Source organism: Anthonomus grandis, chromosome 16 (genome assembly GCF_022605725.1).
Source record: "Anthonomus grandis grandis chromosome 16, icAntGran1.3, whole genome shotgun sequence".
NCBI lineage: Eukaryota > Metazoa > Arthropoda > Insecta > Coleoptera > Curculionidae > Anthonomus > Anthonomus grandis.
The window spans coordinates 7,951,996-7,970,558 of NC_065561.1; the positions used below are offsets into that span (position 1 = coordinate 7,951,996).

Consider the following 18,563-nt stretch of genomic DNA (forward strand, 5'->3'; position numbering starts at 1 on the left):
TTAAGAATGGTGTGCAGGTACTAAGTCATATATTCAATCTAATAATCCATACTGGCACATTTCCTGAAATGTGGAAGACCACAAGAGTATGCCTTGTATTTAAAAAGGGTGGTTCTAGTATTATTGAAAGCTACCAAACTATCTCGATCCTATGAAATTTCTCCAAATTATTTAAAACAATCCTCTACTGAGATAATCAGAAATCGAAAAGTAATTTAGTATTGAATCGATCCAATTGCTAAAAGCTATATGAGCATCCGATACAATTTATAAACTGTCCCAATTTGCCAATTATTATCCTAATAGATTGTACCAATTAGCCTACACACTGTGCGATCTGCCGTCAATGCAAATGGTATGTACCTTGCAGATTGCCATTGAAGTTGGGTCGTCTGTAGAGGTTTCAAGTTTTTTTCAAGAAGTGTTAAGATGTGTTCGCGTGTCCTTACATGGTATCTTAATAATATCGTTACTAATATTTTATATTACTAATATTGTATATGTCGACCTAATATAAGTATTCAGTGGTGGGGTTTTTTCGTTTCGTTTACTCTTCCTTTAAATTCGTATATTTATTTTTCTTTTATTATCTTAATAATATAATCACTGCCAGACATAATATATTTTGGATACCTGTCAAAACTCTTGCTTTTTACCTGTCACAAAGAGGTTATTTGACAGGTGATTAAAATGAATTTTGTCTGGCGGCGACTATATTTTATGAATAAAGTCAGCAATGTTTTATTTACAACGGCGTCCGGATGCCCCATAGCCACATATAAGGTTGCCAGCGAGAATAAGTGATAATTATTAGAAGTTATAAGGGATAATTATAAATATTCTTTTTTTCGTCCCTTCAGCGCTTTTCTACTTTTCCCTCGGCGATTATTGAAACACCCGAATTTTAGTTAGCATAAGAAAGAAATCTCATTATAGGATTATTTTAAAAAAAATATATTTTACAGATGAAAAAGAGACGCCAATGTGCGGTCCTGAAAGCCTTAGATGCGCAGTTAGTGCCAAAAGTAAGTAAACCAATTTCGTTTCTTGAATTTTTTACACGGACAATATTTGTGCTAGGTAGGTAACTTAACAATTTAAAATCAAAGACAAAGTTTTTCGATGGCATACGATGATGATACTAATGTGATGATATACATTAGTATATCATATATATATATATATATATATGTTATATCCAATTTCCCACAATAAATGTCACCTTCACAAAGTCACCCAGTCCTTGGTTTTCACTGGATCAGATAACACTTATCTAAACCAGATAAGTCACTTCCCAGACGCCGGATCAGCAGACACCCAGACACACGATCAACCAAGATGCCTGTTCCCACTGAATCGGCATATTTTACATATAAATAGGAGGACAAAAACCATTGTAATGAATTAATTAGATTAGACTCTTTAAGTTAAGTCACGATACTGTAATTGTTGAAACTTAAAGAACCATAAAAGAATCCCGAAGTCATAATTCTTCACGTCCTGACGTCCTCACTCACGGCGAACTACGGAAGGAACACCTGGTGAAGCCCCTAGTAGTTAAATCGGCGTAGAGAACAAGACGATCAACTAGATGATTTCCTTACTGTAAGTACAATATTGAATCATCACGTGTTTGTATTTTATTGTTTTTATAATTTTATTGATTGGAATATTTAATCAAAGTTAGTCAAACTGTACGACTATTTAATATTTATGATTTGATTATTCTGTTAATCAGAAAAAGAGAAACTAAACTTCAATAAAAGAAGTATTTATTTTTCAGAAAAAATATTAATTTTACACAAATAACAATACATTTATCTGTAATAACAAATAATTACTTTTACAATTATTTTTAAGTTAAAACATTTACAAATTGCTTGTAATTTTATTTTATTTACTATCGATTTATTGATCACCATGACAGACAACGATAATAATGCTACGAGTAATGCTGCAGAAGTAGAACCATATAAATTATCAGAAATTTTCTCAATAATTCCTGAGTTTGAAGGAGATCAAATTTTTCTTCAAACATTTCTTAATGCTTACGATTGTGCTTATAACATGTCCACCAGAAATCAGAAACATCTATTAGTAATTCACATCAAAAATAAATTACGCGGAAGAGCAGCACAGCTAATAAGCTCTAGAAACCGTTTATCATACTTAGAAATAAAGCATCTACTTAACTCTCATTTTGGTGATACTAGAGACTTATCCTCACTTATTCAGGACTTGCAACGCGTTAAACAAATAACAAACGAATCTCCTTTAACATTCCTAAATCGTGTTCGGACCTTAAATGCAAAAATGCATGCAAACATTCAGAAATCTAATATGTCAACTGACGAAAAACAAGCACAAATAACCCTAATCGAATCAATGGCACTCAGTACCTTACTAACAGGATTAGAACCCAGAATTGGTCATATCATTCGAGCAAGTAACCCAAGAGATCTTTTAGAAGCCCAGGTTCGCATAAGTATAACTTCAACTGTCTTACTTTGAAAATCAAAAAGCTGTTAAACCGAATCCTCCTAAACCAATTTCTAATCAACCAATAAACAAAAGACCCAATCTTCAACCACCCAAATGTCATTCATGTGGCCGCGTTGGTCATTATGCTAATGAATGTCGCTCACAACAACGACCAAATTATTTTCAAAATGGCAACAACAACAATTTCCAAAGGCCCCTCTTTAATAACAATCAGCCTAATCCTATTCAACAAAATAGACCCAATGAACAAAGACCCCACTTTTCATCTTCTCACCCACAACCAAGTAATTTTCAATCACGTCCCTCAGTAATACAAAGAAATCCAAATTTAAATCCCGACAAGTTTAGAGCCCATTTTGTCAATCGCGATCCTAACTATGAAAATAGTTACCCTAATAACTATTATCAATCACACGATAGATATGATTTTCTCTCAGAATTCAACCAATACGATCAATCAACAGATCAAATTAATATCCAAAATTATCAGGATTTTCTATCCCTATCCAATCAAAACCACCCACCAGACCTTACGTCCAATATGACCCACGAATCAGAAAACCAGTCAGAAATGACAGAAATCCAAGACCAAATTCAGAGATTGAATCTAGACGATTTCGACCCGTTACTGAATTTCCCGGAACAGAATTTTATGTAAACCCCCTTTTAACCCTTTCAATATTTAAAGAAAATGCCGTAAAAAATTTTAAACAACGTTTTCCCGAAAAGTTTTCTATTCAAGGTATTACCGCTGAAAAACTTCTTATTACAGAATCGACCCTTGTACCCTTTAAAGTCGGAGACCCACATAAAGTCTATATATACAATTTAGATATTGATTTTGACGGAATCTTAGGTCTTGATTTTTTGGAACATTATAAATGCACTATTGATCTAAACAACAAACAATTAATTACTTATTTTAAAACCGTGCTACTTTACAAAATTGAGAAAACTACAGAACTTAAAGAAGAACCCTCTAAAAGAAATTATCCAAATAAAATTAATATTCCAGCCAGAACAGAACAAATATTCAAACTTAAATGCAATCTCTCAAATACAGACGCTATTTTATCTAAACAAGAAATCGAAAAAGTCCACATCCCTAATGCTTTAGTTCACATAAATACAAATGGTGAATTTTTTACGTCAATAGTCAATGCTAATGCTATCCCCAAAAGTATAGAATTTTTTAATATTCAAATTAAACCTTTTGTTTCACATACCCTATTAAATTACAATACTTCTGAAATTCAATCCAATTTTCCCAGCAATCGAATTAAGAATATCAAAAACCAACTTCGCACAGAATATCTAAACGAAGAAGAAATTGAACTTATTACTAATCTTTGTCTTGAATACGAAGACATATTTTATCTCGAAGGCGATATACTTTCTTTCACTAATGAAATCAAACATCAAATCGAAACAAATAATGCCAGGCCCATTTTCACTAAGTCCTATAGATACCCTCACGTCCATAAAGAGGAAGTAAAATCCCAAATAAACAAAATGCTAGATCAAGGCATTATCAAGCCCTCTATTTCCCCATGGTCCTCCCCAGTTTGGGTTGTGCCCAAAAAAATGGATTTTTCTGGAAAACAGAAGTGGAGAGTAGTCATCGACTACAGAAAACTTAATGAAACTACCGCGGATGATAAATACCAACTACCCAACATCTCCGATTTACTTGATCAACTTGGAAAGTGTCATTATTTCACTACACTTGACCTCGCATCTGGTTTTCACCAGATAGAAATCGACCCCAAAGACATTCCGAAAACAGCATTTTCCGTTGAAAACGGTCATTATGAGTTCATCAGAATGCCGTTTGGTCTTAAAAATGCCCCGTCCACCTTCCAACGCGTGATGGACAATATCCTCCTTGGCATTTTAAATGAACGCTGTCTTGTCTATATGGACGATATAATCGTTTACTCATCCACAATTCACGATCACATTAACCAACTAACCGATGTTTTCAAACGCCTAAAGATCAAACCTTAAAATTCAACCAGATAAGTGTGAGTTCATTCGAAAAGAAGTAGCTTACCTTGGCCATTTGATAACACAAGAAGGAGTAAAACCAAATCCCGAAAAAATTAAATGCATAAAAAATTTTCCAAAATTAAAATCTCCGAAAGATATTAAGTCCTTCCTTGGTCTTACTGGCTATTATCGACGGTTTATCCCAAATTTCGCCACAATTTCTAAACTATTAACAAGATTACTCCAAAAGGATGTACCTTTTGACTTTGATGCAGATTGCAGACATGCTTTCGACGAGCTCAAAAATGCGTTAATTTCAGATCCAATTTTAATATATCCAAATTTCGATGAACCATTCCTTCTAACCACTGATGCGAGTGCATATGCAATAGGCGCTGTTCTATCTCAAGGCCCCATTGGCAAAGATTTACCCATTGCCTTTGAGTCAAGAATACTATGCAGTGCTGAAACAAAGTATTCCACCATTGAAAGGGAACTCCTTGCAATTGTGTGGGCAGTAAAGCAATTTCGTCCATACTTATATGGAAGAAAAATTACCCTCGTCACTGACCATCGCCCTCTCACGTGGCTCTTTTCAATTAAAGACCCCGGAAGCAGATTAGCACGCTGGCGTTTAAAGTTAGAAGAATATAACTACAAAATTATTCATAAACCTGGAAAAGTAAATAAAAACGCAGACGCCCTTTCTAGAATTAAAATTAATCATTTTCCAGATTGCTCAAATTTTTAAAAGAAGATTTCAATTTTCGCTTCAAACGAAGACGATTCTGACTCAACCCTAAGTGCTGATGAAAAATCAGATGAAGTTATAGTAGACGAAAAAATAACTGGAGAATATAATAATTTTGCCCATTTATACGAAACAACATCTTTAATTGACTACTCTAAAATCGAAATTTGAAATAAACAACTTTTAGAAAATACTCATAAAAGAATAGTCACCTTTTTTTGGCAAAACAAACTAGAAGAGCTTCATCATAAAATATTAGATGATATCTTTGAAGAAGACGCTAACTTTGCAGCAAACCAAATTAATATATTTTCTAGCAGATCTGTCAAAAACGAAATTATTTAATAATTCCCCTTCCTTTCGACCCTGAAATGGTAGTTCAGCATTTGTTTTAAGTGATTTATACGGGACAAAATAAATTTGATATGTCAATCACTTATTACGTCGAAAACCGCCTTAAATTACCCATTTTAGAAATTTTATCTTACGTTTTCGCCGACAAAGACATTAAAATCAAAATTTGCCAAAATCTCATTACAACTCCCGACGCTGACGAAATTCCCCAAATTCTAGATCATTACCATCGCGGTAAAACTAACTTACACCGTGGCATAAATGAAACGACACGTCGAATAAAAGAGAAATACAATTGGCCAGGTCTTTCAAAAGACGTTAAAAATCTTATAAAATCATGCGAAACCTGTCAAAAAGTTAAAGCATGTAGGAAAAACCTAAACAACCCTATTGTAATAACCGAAACTCCTAAAACACCATTTGAACGTATTAATCTCGACATTTATGAATACCCAACTAGAAATTACGCACTGACCATAAGAGATGAACTCACTAAATTTACGCAAACATACCCTTTAAGTGACAAAACTGCCAAAACAGTCATCAACACCCTTCTATTATTCTTTCAACATTATGGCACTCCCTTGAGCCACACACGGCCATAATCCATGCAGATTATGGCCGTGAATTTGACAACATCCTTATGAAAGATCTTTGCGAACTCTATGAGATAAAACTAACATTTTCTAGTGTAAGCCACCCTCAATCCAATGGCTCAATCGAAAGATTCCATGCTACTTTAGGAGAAATGATTCGGGCTAATCAATCCGAAAATCCAAACGATCACCCCTTCAACATATTACCATATGCTGTTATTTGTTATAACAACACAAAAAATAAAACACACGCATTCACACCATACGAGCTTATTTTTGGGCATACGTCCTCCAGACCTCCTGAAACCATCTATAATGAAAAAGCTTTAATATCTAAATATGTACGAGACTTAAGCAATCGAATGCAATACTTCTATAAAGTTTCACGATCTAAAACTGATAGGAAAAAAGAAAAAGCTAAGGAACGTTTTGATCAACATCTTTCCTAAAACCCTCCAAACTATCAAGTAGGTAATAAAGTATATATTAAAGAATCTCAAATTGCAAATAAAGCAGCGAATAAGTTTAACGGACCCTTTGAAATTCTTAAAAACTCAGCAATTGTATTAAACCCCCAAACAAATCAAAAATCAAACAATTTTGATAGAATGAAACCCTATCATGAGTAAATTCTCTTTTAGACTCTTCGGACTGTTTCCAGTCATCCTTTGCTATAACACCATAATATTCCATAACACCGATCAACAATACCATTGGAATCTTCTTTCACGAAGAATCAAAATTAAAAATTTCTAATAACAAATGGACCCTTCTTGTTTATAAAGATTTAGAACTAATAAAAAATACAATAGAAAATAATGACAAAATACTAAACAACCTGTTAAACACCCTCGATGAAGACGTACCTCGAATGTTAGCTTTTAAGAGGGAAGTCCAAACTCACGTTAGTCTCCTTAGACAAATATCAAACTCCATAAATCAAAAATACTCAGACATTATGGTTAACACACGCAAATACATTTTTAGAGAAAAACGTGGATTAATAAACGGTATGGGATCAATTTGGAAATCCATAACTGGAAATCTAGATGCCTCAGGTGGTGAATATTTTAATGAATGGATAGACAAACTAGCACCTGGCGAACATGAATTAGAGAACCTCTTAAAAAATCAAATTTCCGTAACAACCTCAGTAATAAAGAACTTTAACGCCACCATCCAAAAACTTCAAGTTGACGAAGAAACATTTAATAAAGATATAGAGGAAATTAGGAATTCAATAATGGATATTTCTGATCAGCTTAAATACTACTCATCCCAAATCGCAATTTTAAACATTTGTGAATCATTAATGGAAAGCTATTCATTTATTGAATACTATCTTAATGATGTCATAAATGCAATAACTTTCGCAAGATTAAAAATACTACATAGTTCAATCATCACCCCGCAAGACTTAATTGAGTCCTCAAAGCACATATCACAATCATTACAAACCAATAACCTTCCATTACCAATCTACACTTCTAGTGTGGCTCAATATCTCGATATAATAGAACTACAAGCATACCAAATAGATTCTAGAATAATTTTTGTTCTCAACATACCACTGGTAGATCCTGAAAAATATACTTTGTTTAATTTGTATCCAATTCCAATATTGGATAGTCGAACAGGTCTTCACCATATTTTAACTACATCATATAAACACATTGCGCGAAATGATGATTCACTGTTGTATGTAACAATCCGGAACCTAGGAGCATGTAAATCTCTTGGAGAAAGAACAAAACTATGTTCCAGTATTCTTCCATATCCATTAGACACAGACGCCATCTGTGAAGCCCAACTCCTCAGACAACTAAATCATTTACCCAGGACATGTCAGACTTCCATAGTACTTGCAAAAGATTACAACATCCAAGAAATCAGCCAAAACTTATGGCTAATAGCCGTTGCTGACCTTCTTCCCATAACAATCAAATGTGGTACCAGAGACATCGTCACAAAAATCACTAACAACAATACGCTCTTCAAAACTCCAACCTGAATGTAATGCATTTGTTGGCAGCACGAGAATCCACGCCCAGAAACAGATGGACGCACATGACAACATTACCTATAGCAGTCATCCAGTTATTATACCCTACAGCTGCTATGACCACCTACCAGGAAAAATACATCTGCCCGATTTGAAACCACTTAAACTGAATAAATTGAACGTAGAGGACCTCAACATAGCACAACATAAGCTAAACCAATATTCTGACGAACTGGACCGACTCATAAAGCAGCCCTTTGTTAACAAACACATAAGCTGGTTTACTATTGCAACAATAATCTTGATTGTAGTATTGCTCACCCTCTACATCACCTGTAAATGCAAAAAACGAAGAAATCTCAAAATAGGATCGCCACTTCCAGCGATGACTATCCTCCTTCACCACCTAAACACCCAGGCAATACTTTTACCAGACAATGGAGGAAGATCCTTCCCAGAAGAAGACCAAGCATCCATGTTGGAGACCTCGTAGAAGAGGGAGAAGAACTAGATCTCAACCCGAACAAACAGATCTGTTAAAAAGTTGCTGGCACACATCAACTTTTTTCTTAATGGGGGAGCTGTTATATCCAATTTCCCACAATAAATGTCACCTTCACAAAGTCACCCAGTTCTTGGTTCTCACCGGATAAGTCACTTCCCAGACGCCGGATCAGCAGACACCCACACACACGATCAACCAAGATGCCTGTTCCCACTGAATCGGCATATTTTACATATAAATAGGAGGACAAAAACCATTGTAATGAATTAATTAGATTAGACTCTTTAAGTTAAGTCACGGTACTGTAATTTTCGAAACTTATAATTTTATTTAAAAAAAATATTTTTTAAAAAGGTAATTTTAAAATCAGTGATATAACATATATATATATATATATATATATATATATATATATGATCTACGTATGTTCTTGTTGGTATACATTGTTATTATTTTTTGTAATCCATTATTAGTATTAAGCTAAGTTAGTCGAAAAAAACTAAAGTTTAATGCTATATCTTATTTTTGTATTGTTTTATTGTATTCTTTTCATTAAAAGCTGCATTATACAGCTTTAAATGAAAAGACGCCTTCCAATAAATAACCTTTTTCGTGTCTATATTTTTTCTCAGTACTACTTCAACTAACAGTTGTACTTCGTTATATTTTGAATTCTTCTTTGCACCGAATCAAAACCTGGCTCAGAACATTGTAGTTCAAAAAAGATTAAATGGATTGGCTCTTTGAAATATCAATTATGATAATATTGAGGTAACTTCAGAAGAAGTGATTTTATAAAATGTGCAGACATCGCTTTATACCTCAGGGTTCTATCATCAGGGCTATAACTTTGTCAAAAGGACGACTACTAAAATAAATACAAAGAAAAATCGTACACCAACCAAGAGGTACTTCGCCTACAAAGTATTGGAATGCGATTCGAATCTTTCAGGAGGGTTTAAGCACGAATGATGCAATGTTTGTCTTTCTGAAAGTGCTTTATTTAAGGTGAATATTGGTGACGCATCCGCAGCGGTCTTCTGTGATCTCTCCAAAGCATTTGATTGCGTGATGAATCACAAAGTATTACTCGATAAACTCCTTTGCTATGATTTCATATGTGTTATATGGCTCTGGAATGCTTTAAATCATTCTCATCTAGCAGAAGGCAAATTGACTTGACAATGGATGACTTATCTGCTGTAAGTACAACAGATTATAGAGTTCCGTGCTTGACCCTATTTTATTCCTTCTCTATATCAATGACCTTACGTCTCTTGATATAAGAAGTCGTTTCACAATTTTTGCAGATGTCATCACCATTCCATGGTCATTAATGAAAATTTGGAAAGAATCTCTAAAGATTTTAGATTAAGAGACAAAGCATTTTCAAACTGCTAAATACATGCTAAAATTTTTCCCGATGATTCTAAAAGCCCTTTTAGAATCATCGTATATATTTAATGCAAAGTTTTGGTAATAAATGAATAAAAATCAGTTCTCATGACTTTTGTAAATGTTAATAGCCTATTTTTAATTTTATTTAGAAACTTTTTATTCTAGGGGAACTTCGTATGAAAGCCGTTGGATTCTCAATCGACTACACAACTGTTAAAAACAAGAATGTTCCTCTTACTGACTCTGACTTTCAAGATTGCAACTGCTTGCCTGATTGTACGTCACTTGGGTACAAAGTAGAGATATCGCAAGCAGAGTTTATGTGGCCCGAATTGTTTAACGCATTTAAGGTTAATCAAACCGAATTTTCCAATATAGCACTAACCAAGATTACCTTAATCTTTAAAGAACAACAGTTTCTCAAATCAGATAGAAATTTTTTGTATGAGTTGTATGGCATGGTTGATTTTTTTGCCAATTGTGGTGGCATTTTAGGCCTGTTTACTGGATTTTCATTTTTGTCGATGGTTGAAATTCTGTATTTTTTAAGTTTAAAACTAATTTGTAATGTTAGAAGGTTCGGACTGCATAATTGGTCAGGATAATCCCAGCTGAAATGTACTTAAATGTAAAATTTTTGATGGAATAATAGTTTTTATATAATACAATTATATAAAGGGTATAGAAGAGTGTGATGTTCTGACATTGAACAAACATAATAATATGAATGGTATGTAGGGCTCTATTAATTGCTTGCAATATATGTAACTATTTTGTAAGGATAATGCATTTTACCATAATTTCAACATGTAATAGTACTAGTTTCAATATGATATGATATATCTCTTATACAAGAAATGAAAGGTTTCGTTTATTTCTTAATTAAACAGCAAACGTTGTTTCCATATTTGCACCTCATGTATTTTTATTTTGTAAGTCGATTTATTTACCATCCTATCCTATAAGTTATTATCAACGTGTACAACTTATTGGAGAACGAATACTTCTGATATTGCACTGATAGTTTTATGCAAATGCTATCAGAATAGCACTGTCGGGTAGCAGTGTACTAATTCGCAATGTTAGATTTTCCTTGAATATTGGCAATCCCGCATTTTATGTAAGGCCGCGCGAGAATCAAGAGCGAGCTGACGAGCTCTCTCTCACAAAGCCCGCCAGCTAGTCAACAACAAATGTCCTCTCCTTAAAAATATAGAAATACAGTCCACAAACTTCTTAGCTTATTTTATTTAGCATCACAATAAGAGAAAATAAAGGAGGTATCTATTGCCCCCCAAGCACATTTTAAATGTTATTGCTCTGCTATTAGTTTATAAGAATTTTACATGTTACACAAATTTCTACAAAACTTTATTTGACTTTTACGTATACACAGATGAAACTTCAAATTTTAAAATACAAAACTTCATTTCAGTAAGATTTTAGGGAGAAGTAAGAAAATACATTTTAAACAAAAACTATTACCAAATCGACTCTATCCTGGGCGATATTCATCCATTTATCCATTCCTCAGTAATAGCCACAATAACTTGCAAAGTTCTTGGTGAATTATTTTAGGTCAGGCGATATCGCTGGTCATTCTAATGTTGTAATGTTTTGCATATCTCTACGATCAGGTTTCGTTACTATGCCAATGTATCCGGTTTTCAAGATGGGAAAGGAAAGTACAAAAAAAATGCATGATAGCCTCTCCTGGATCAAAATATTTCTAAAATTTTAAGAGTTAAAAATGGCCTTCCGTTTGAATTTTTGGGTGTCAATCAGGTGTGAAACGTTTAAAAGTGGATCTTTGTAATATAAGTAGGAGATGCAAAAATAAACGCTGTGCACCAACATCTGCAAAACAAAGAGACCTTACGTTTTAGCTATAACAGAGACGAAAGTAAACTTGAAAACGACCAAAATTCATATGATTGTATCCTGGATATGACCTCCACGCACGATTTAGGTGCAACTTCGGACTCGATGTCTTCATAAGAAGCAATATATCTTGCCAGCAATAAAAAGCTCTGGAACCCCCGGGTTCGATGTTATGTGGTTCAAAATAAAAACCGAAATATCCAAAAAGAATTTCTGCTTCCACTACAGATCACCCAGCGATAACACTACAGAAGGCTTTTCACCGACTTAAAAAAATAATAAAATCGACGATCTGCAAGCAAGCCATCCAAGTGCAGAAATTGATATTTCGGAAAACTAATGTCCACAATGTCAACTGGTTAACGTATTCTAACAGGACTGATATTTCAAGTTCAAATTTCAATATATTACGTAATAAAACTGACTAAAACAAAGTTTAGATCCATGGTCAAAAAAAAACAATATTTTAAATTTAGTATACACCAATGCATTTCTAAACCAAAAAACGTAGGCAAAAGACTAGATCAGATTAGATCTGTGGCCTCAAATTGTACAAACTCATTAAGTGAATAAATGCATTTGTTATTAAGCAACCGTTAAATTTTCTTTTTGAAGGCTTTCAATGGCAAATTTCTTATGATGATCGGGAGTTTATTAAAAAATTTCGGTGCATTCCAAGAAGTCGTAATCGTAAGAAATCAATCTGTGGGTAAGTATTGTAGTTATAAGTATCATGAACATACAGTTTGAAGCGTTTTTGTATATTATTATGTATAAAAGGGATTCCAGAATGTATTAGCTCGGAACTGTTAGTATTTCTAAGCTTTAAAAAAAAAGTCATACATCTCGATCGATATGGGATGCCAGCTATGATTCTGACCGCCCTCCTCTGAAAGCTAAAGATTCGTGCCGCATGAGACGAATGCCTCCACGCGAATTATTCATAAATGTCTTATCTAAATTTATGTTTAAGAGGTTTGACCGAAACCAATCACTCGCTGTCTCGTCATTTCCATTTCTGCTTCATCAAGTGGTTTGCATTTTATTGAAAACTTGGTATTATCTGCAAAAAGTACAAGCATGTATTGAGGTAGAGCAGCTGTAAAGTCATTGATGTATTATGAACATAAGGGGTCCTGAAATTAACCCCTGGACCAATCCTTATCGCATTACCCTTTGTTCAAAGCGCTCGCCCCCGTATCCTATCTGAATGATAGTCCCTCATCAGCATTATACTGACGTCATCCAAGCCGGAGTATTTAAGTTTCTCCATGAGAATGTCGTGCGACACACAATCGAAAGTCTTGGAAAGGTCACAAAAAGTTGGTGCCACAATCTCCCGCTCTTCAAAGTCCTCGATGATAAAGTCACAGAGACTCAGCACTGCTTCGGTATTAGAAGACCTTTCCTTTCTAAACCTAAATTATTCCTCTATCAACCGGTGTTTTCTTTAAGGTATGCATAGTGTTATTTTTGAAGGAGATACTTAAATATTGTAAAGAAGACGGGTATCAAGGATATGGGCCTATAGTTTTCCTGCAGGTTCTTATCGCTTTTTTTTAAAACTGGTACGGTTCTGCTTATTTTCGGCTGTTTTGGATATACACCTTGTTGAATACACTTGTTAAAAATGACTGAAAACAGATGGCTGATCTATTCACCAAGCTTCTATATGAGAACTGCACTTAGATTGTAGAATTCTTTGCTATGTTTTTTCTTTAGGTTATTTAAAGCTTAATGTAAACATCTTCTGGAGTTACTTGCGAGAATGAGAAATTAGGGCTAGAGTTCTTTATGTGACTATTTTCTAGGTATAAAAGAGAAGAGTTATTGGCCTTTGGTAAAGCATTTTCGAAGTTTACAGCAATGCTGGCAACATAGTTTACACTCATTTGTATCCAGTTTTACGGTAGAGCTAAAATTGCCGTTTATGGTATGTTTTTTAATAAATTCCAGGATGCTTTAATCAAAGTTTGTTTTTTTCTTAGACCTGCCTATTTCGACCTTATACCTGTGTCTGAGCTGGTGGCTCTCCGCTCGCAGTAGTGGGCAGTGGGCAGTCAGTCTTCTCGTACGTCTCATTTAGCGGACGTAGCTAACACCGTAGGACTTGCGCAGTTCCAATCAAACCATTTAAGTCCCACTTTCTGTTTAGTCTTTTCCACAGAACACAAAGAGGAAAACAATATTTCCTTGGTCTGTTTTCTGTGGTTTTTTCTGTACGTTCAACCACTAGTAATGCCGCATCTAGGTAAAATAGAATTTTTTAAAGAACCGTGTACGAAGTGTTTCAGCGGTATTCGTTTCTAAAAAGACCAATTTTTATTTTGTAAGAAATCGCTCATTTTTAAATACCTCTATTCATTGGACGACAAAAGACGGGGCCCCGTTCTAGCTTTCACTCTGTGATAAGATTATTAACATTTAACTTACATTCAATTGCACCATTATGATCTTACAATTTGAATCAAAAACATTTGCAGAAAAATCACAAAAAGTGCTAAAATTTTTTTAAAACAATATCTAAGCGGTTATTTTTTTTGGTATTTATAAGAAAACTTTTCGTGAAAGTCGTAGGAATTCGTCAGATCCAAGATTTTTTCTGGACAATTATAATCCCTATTAAAATGTATATTAAACTCATAATTTAACACTGCAAATTTCTTAAGACCTACTGCAATATTTAAAATACTAACTATTACTTTTAATAAAACATTAAAATCTCCTGATCAGGGATGATAAACAGTGACTACAATGAAATTTCATTTAATTATTTCCACAGCACTTCTTTCAAAGAGATTTTGAATTACTATGACAGACTGGGCATTGGGGAAGTATTTTTATCTCCCATACAGGGTCATGAAGAATCGTTAAACCGCCATTTTTGTCATTTTCTCTATAAAAAATTGATCCCGTTTTGTAATCACAAATATTCAGTTTAATTTAATTTTTTTTACAAATTATCAGCTTTAGTTCAGTTTTTATTCAATTTTCTCCTGGAGCAGATTTCACCGCTTTTATTTCTGATCGAGCAGATGTTTGCATAGAATATGTTAAATTTATCTTGCCTTTTTTTGTTGATTCAGCATCTTGTAGAAACTCTTTATATTTTGTGAAGTTGAATCTCTTAATGCCAGCTCACTGAGGCCAGAACTTTTAATTATAGAGTTAATCTTTTCTATAGAAGGTTGCTACAACAATAAAATATTTTAGTTTATTTGGATCACTAGGAATTTCTTTAACAGCAACTTCTTCGTTTTTAAAGTCTGGCTTTTCCCTTATGTAATTAATTATCATTTGTTCGGTGGTGTGTCTTCTTACACGGTAAATGTAGAGTCAAGATTTTTTTTCGCCTTCGGATAAACCATTTTTGTCATCATCTGGAGATGTTTCAGCTGGTCCAAGATGATTTTTGATTTTGCGTCTCGGATGTCTTTGACTCAATTCTGGCTCATTGTGTACTTGTGATTTAAGTGTGTTTTCCGTCCTTCCTCTACTATGCATCTGCAAATTGTTTTTTGTATTGGAGGCGATTTGTGACAATTGTCAATCTTGGGGAGGCTGATGTAGCGTATTGTTGCTCCCAGCCAGCCTTTCTCTGGGCTTCTACAGTTTTTTGAGAGATTTTTGACTGATTCGTAGTATCCTTTATATTATCAAATTTTTTCTTCATCATAGTCACCATTGGCTGTAGTTCTTGATTTTTCTTTTCTAACTTCATTGTTTTCTTTTTTTCTTCCTTTGATTATGATCGTTAATGATGGGGTGCGTCAAGCAGAAAACTTTTCGATTAGTCACGGCCTAACGCAGTTTATACGAGAGGCAATAGAATAGACAGAATAGATTTGCTAGCCTCCTAGATCTGTTCCTTGTGACGGATCCTGACTCGTACAATAATACCGTACATGCAACATTAGGAACAATTCAAATCACAAATTAATAACCGCAACATGTGACCTAAATGAAAATTCAGGATTCACCAATGCCGCATAGAATTTGGAATTATAGATCAGCCAACTGGAATCATTTAAAACTGTTCTCTCTTTGTTTCATTGGAATGATGCCTATTTCAGAACGGGAATTGGAAGCTTATCCAATTCCGATGCTTATCCAATCCCCGTGCAAGCAGGATTGGCAGCAAAGGTGTATATAAAGAGAGAGTGAAGAAAAAACTTTTCAATTACCCAAATGGATCAAGATCGTTCTGGTCTATAGCAAAAGCAGTTAATCAAGGTTTCTGTAAGTCAAAAATTTCACCATTAAATAGGTAAGATGGTTTCATTGCAATGACCACAAGGGAAAAGGCAGACTTGCTGGGTCGGATGTTCGCATCACACGCTACCGTAGACCCACAAGGCAAAACACCACTGACTTTTTCAAGAAAGGTTTTTTCCGAAGCCAGAGATATTTCTCTGTAGAGATCTTAAAAATGTTCTCAAAGGCTTGAACACTAATAAGGCCACGGGCCATTATGGAATACCGCCAATGGTATTAAAAAACTGTGCAGTCGTGTTGACACCACCGTTGTGCAGACGGTTTTCTCATTCATACAGAAGAGATTTCATCCCTGGAGACTGGAAGCTTACACGGATGTAACCGATAAAAGCAATTAAAAAAGGAAAAAAGGCGATACCCATAAATTACTGGCCGATTGCTTTGGATATTTTAAAGGCATTCTATAAGGTCTGGCATGAAAACGTCTTAAAGAACCTGTATTCTTATATATGCTTTGCAACCACTTTAGTTGCGTGGCTTGGATGCTTCCTCGAGAACCGATCCATCCAGGATGTCGTTAATGGACCTACCTCGCAGAGGTTTAAAATTAACGCTAGTATTCCTCAGGGATGTATCTTCTCCCCTACCTCCTGTTATTTACCTATTTCCCGTTATTTGCCAACAACCTTCTCAACAAGACTCTTCTGATCCAATGTACAGCTTTGCTGATATCAGCCTATTGGTCTCCTCGGTTACCTCTTTCGATGTGGCCTAGTAGCATGGTATTATCATAAAGCTATACCGAGTCCCTAATTCACTAGTGACTTTTTTTATTATCATCGTCCCGGGAGCGTAATTCCAAAATATACTACAACGCTAGACGCCCTCCATTGGCTAGGCGAAAATATACTCACGCAGAACATCCCCGTCGAAAGCATACACACCTATAACGCTAGTCGAAAAGGTACTTGAGCAGAACACCTCCGTCGAAAACACACACGGCGACAACGAGCGCGCCACAAAGTATGTGTATAATAATTGATCTACGGAAACTTTAACGCTGTCGCCTGCAATCCATTTTAACAAAATAAATAAAACGCTATATAATTAGTTATTTGGAATGCGCACATTATTAATATTAACTTTAAATTTTAAATATCGCATTTCCAAATTATAAACGAAATATATTGTTTGCTAGTGAATTTTTGCACTTGGCTTATTTTCATTAATATTACTTCCTAGGGAATATGACCTTTTTTTTGCAGGACACCCACTTTGCACCCTTTGCGAACCTCATTTTACCCCTTGACTCCTTCGACTTAAAGCGCTCGGTTGTACTTTTATTTTTTGTCCATGTCTTTTGTAACTGCTCACAAGGAAACTATTCATTTGACTTCCTGTTCGAATCTAATTTAAGAGCGTTGCGTATTTCTTTAAAAGGTGTAAACTGCAATTCTCATTTTGAGCCAATAACAAAATTCGGTTATGTTCAGCTTCGATATTTTGTAAAATTATGATTCTTTGATCTAAAAATTAATATTACAAATTATAATTACCTACAGACAAAAAATATTTTGGATCAAGAATGACTGCTTGTTAATAACGAAAAAGGAAATTAATATCTTTATAACAAAAAAAAAAATACTACAGCCAAAGCAAAACGAGTCCTCCAACCAATTGTTTTCTTTGAAAAAGAAAATATTCTTTTCGTTATTGGCAGTACACTTCAATTTTTGATTCAAAATATTTGTATTGAGTATATACCTTCAGCATCATTTTTTTCGTCTAATTCTTTGGAACAACCCACTTTTTGTTCTGAACAATGTGGAAACACTGCTGCTGGAATATTTTCTTCTGTTTCCTCTGCCTCTGTTATCATTCTTTTAAAAAAAATTTGGTGGAATTCGCCAGTTGCTAAGAAGGCCAAGTCTGCTCTATAATCAGTGCTTAAAGACGGACTTGTAAACATGTTTTTGCCGATTTGCTTTTCAACTGCACAAATATGTTTGCAGTAGGCTTCTCCTGCACCGCTTATGCATTCGCAAAGAGCTCCAGAAGTACTGTATAGCACATTTTCAGATCTGATGAAGCAATTAAGTATGTTTGATTGTCTTTTTTTTGCACCAGTAAATTTTCAGCTCTTCCCAATAATTTACTGAACAATATTTCATTTGTATTATGCCGGTAATTGGCATAAGCAATTAATCGCCTGAAATGGTTCTTTTCAAGAACGTTAATAATGAATTCTAACAAAGCTACGGCATTGAATGTCTTGCACCGCTCCAAAACTATATCTTTTAGAACTCTTATGAAAGATTCAACTAAATTATTTGTATTATGTTCTCTGGTAATTAAAGCTTTTCTATAATG

At 34.5% G+C, this 18,563-nt stretch overlaps 1 protein-coding gene across 1 annotated transcript in view; it reads left to right on the plus strand.

Annotated features, from left to right (window-relative positions):
- The window catches only part of LOC126745713 (pickpocket protein 28-like), a 53,477-nt gene extending 42,543 nt beyond the window's left edge, over positions 1-10,934 (plus strand). Inside the window, exons 9-10 of the mRNA XM_050453690.1 lie at positions 966-1,025; positions 10,263-10,934. Of these exons, the coding sequence (XP_050309647.1) occupies positions 966-1,025; positions 10,263-10,702 (500 nt within the window). The 3' untranslated portion in view covers positions 10,703-10,934. The remainder of the gene's footprint in view (positions 1-965; positions 1,026-10,262) is intronic.
- Positions 10,935-18,563: the final 7,629 nt, after the last annotated feature.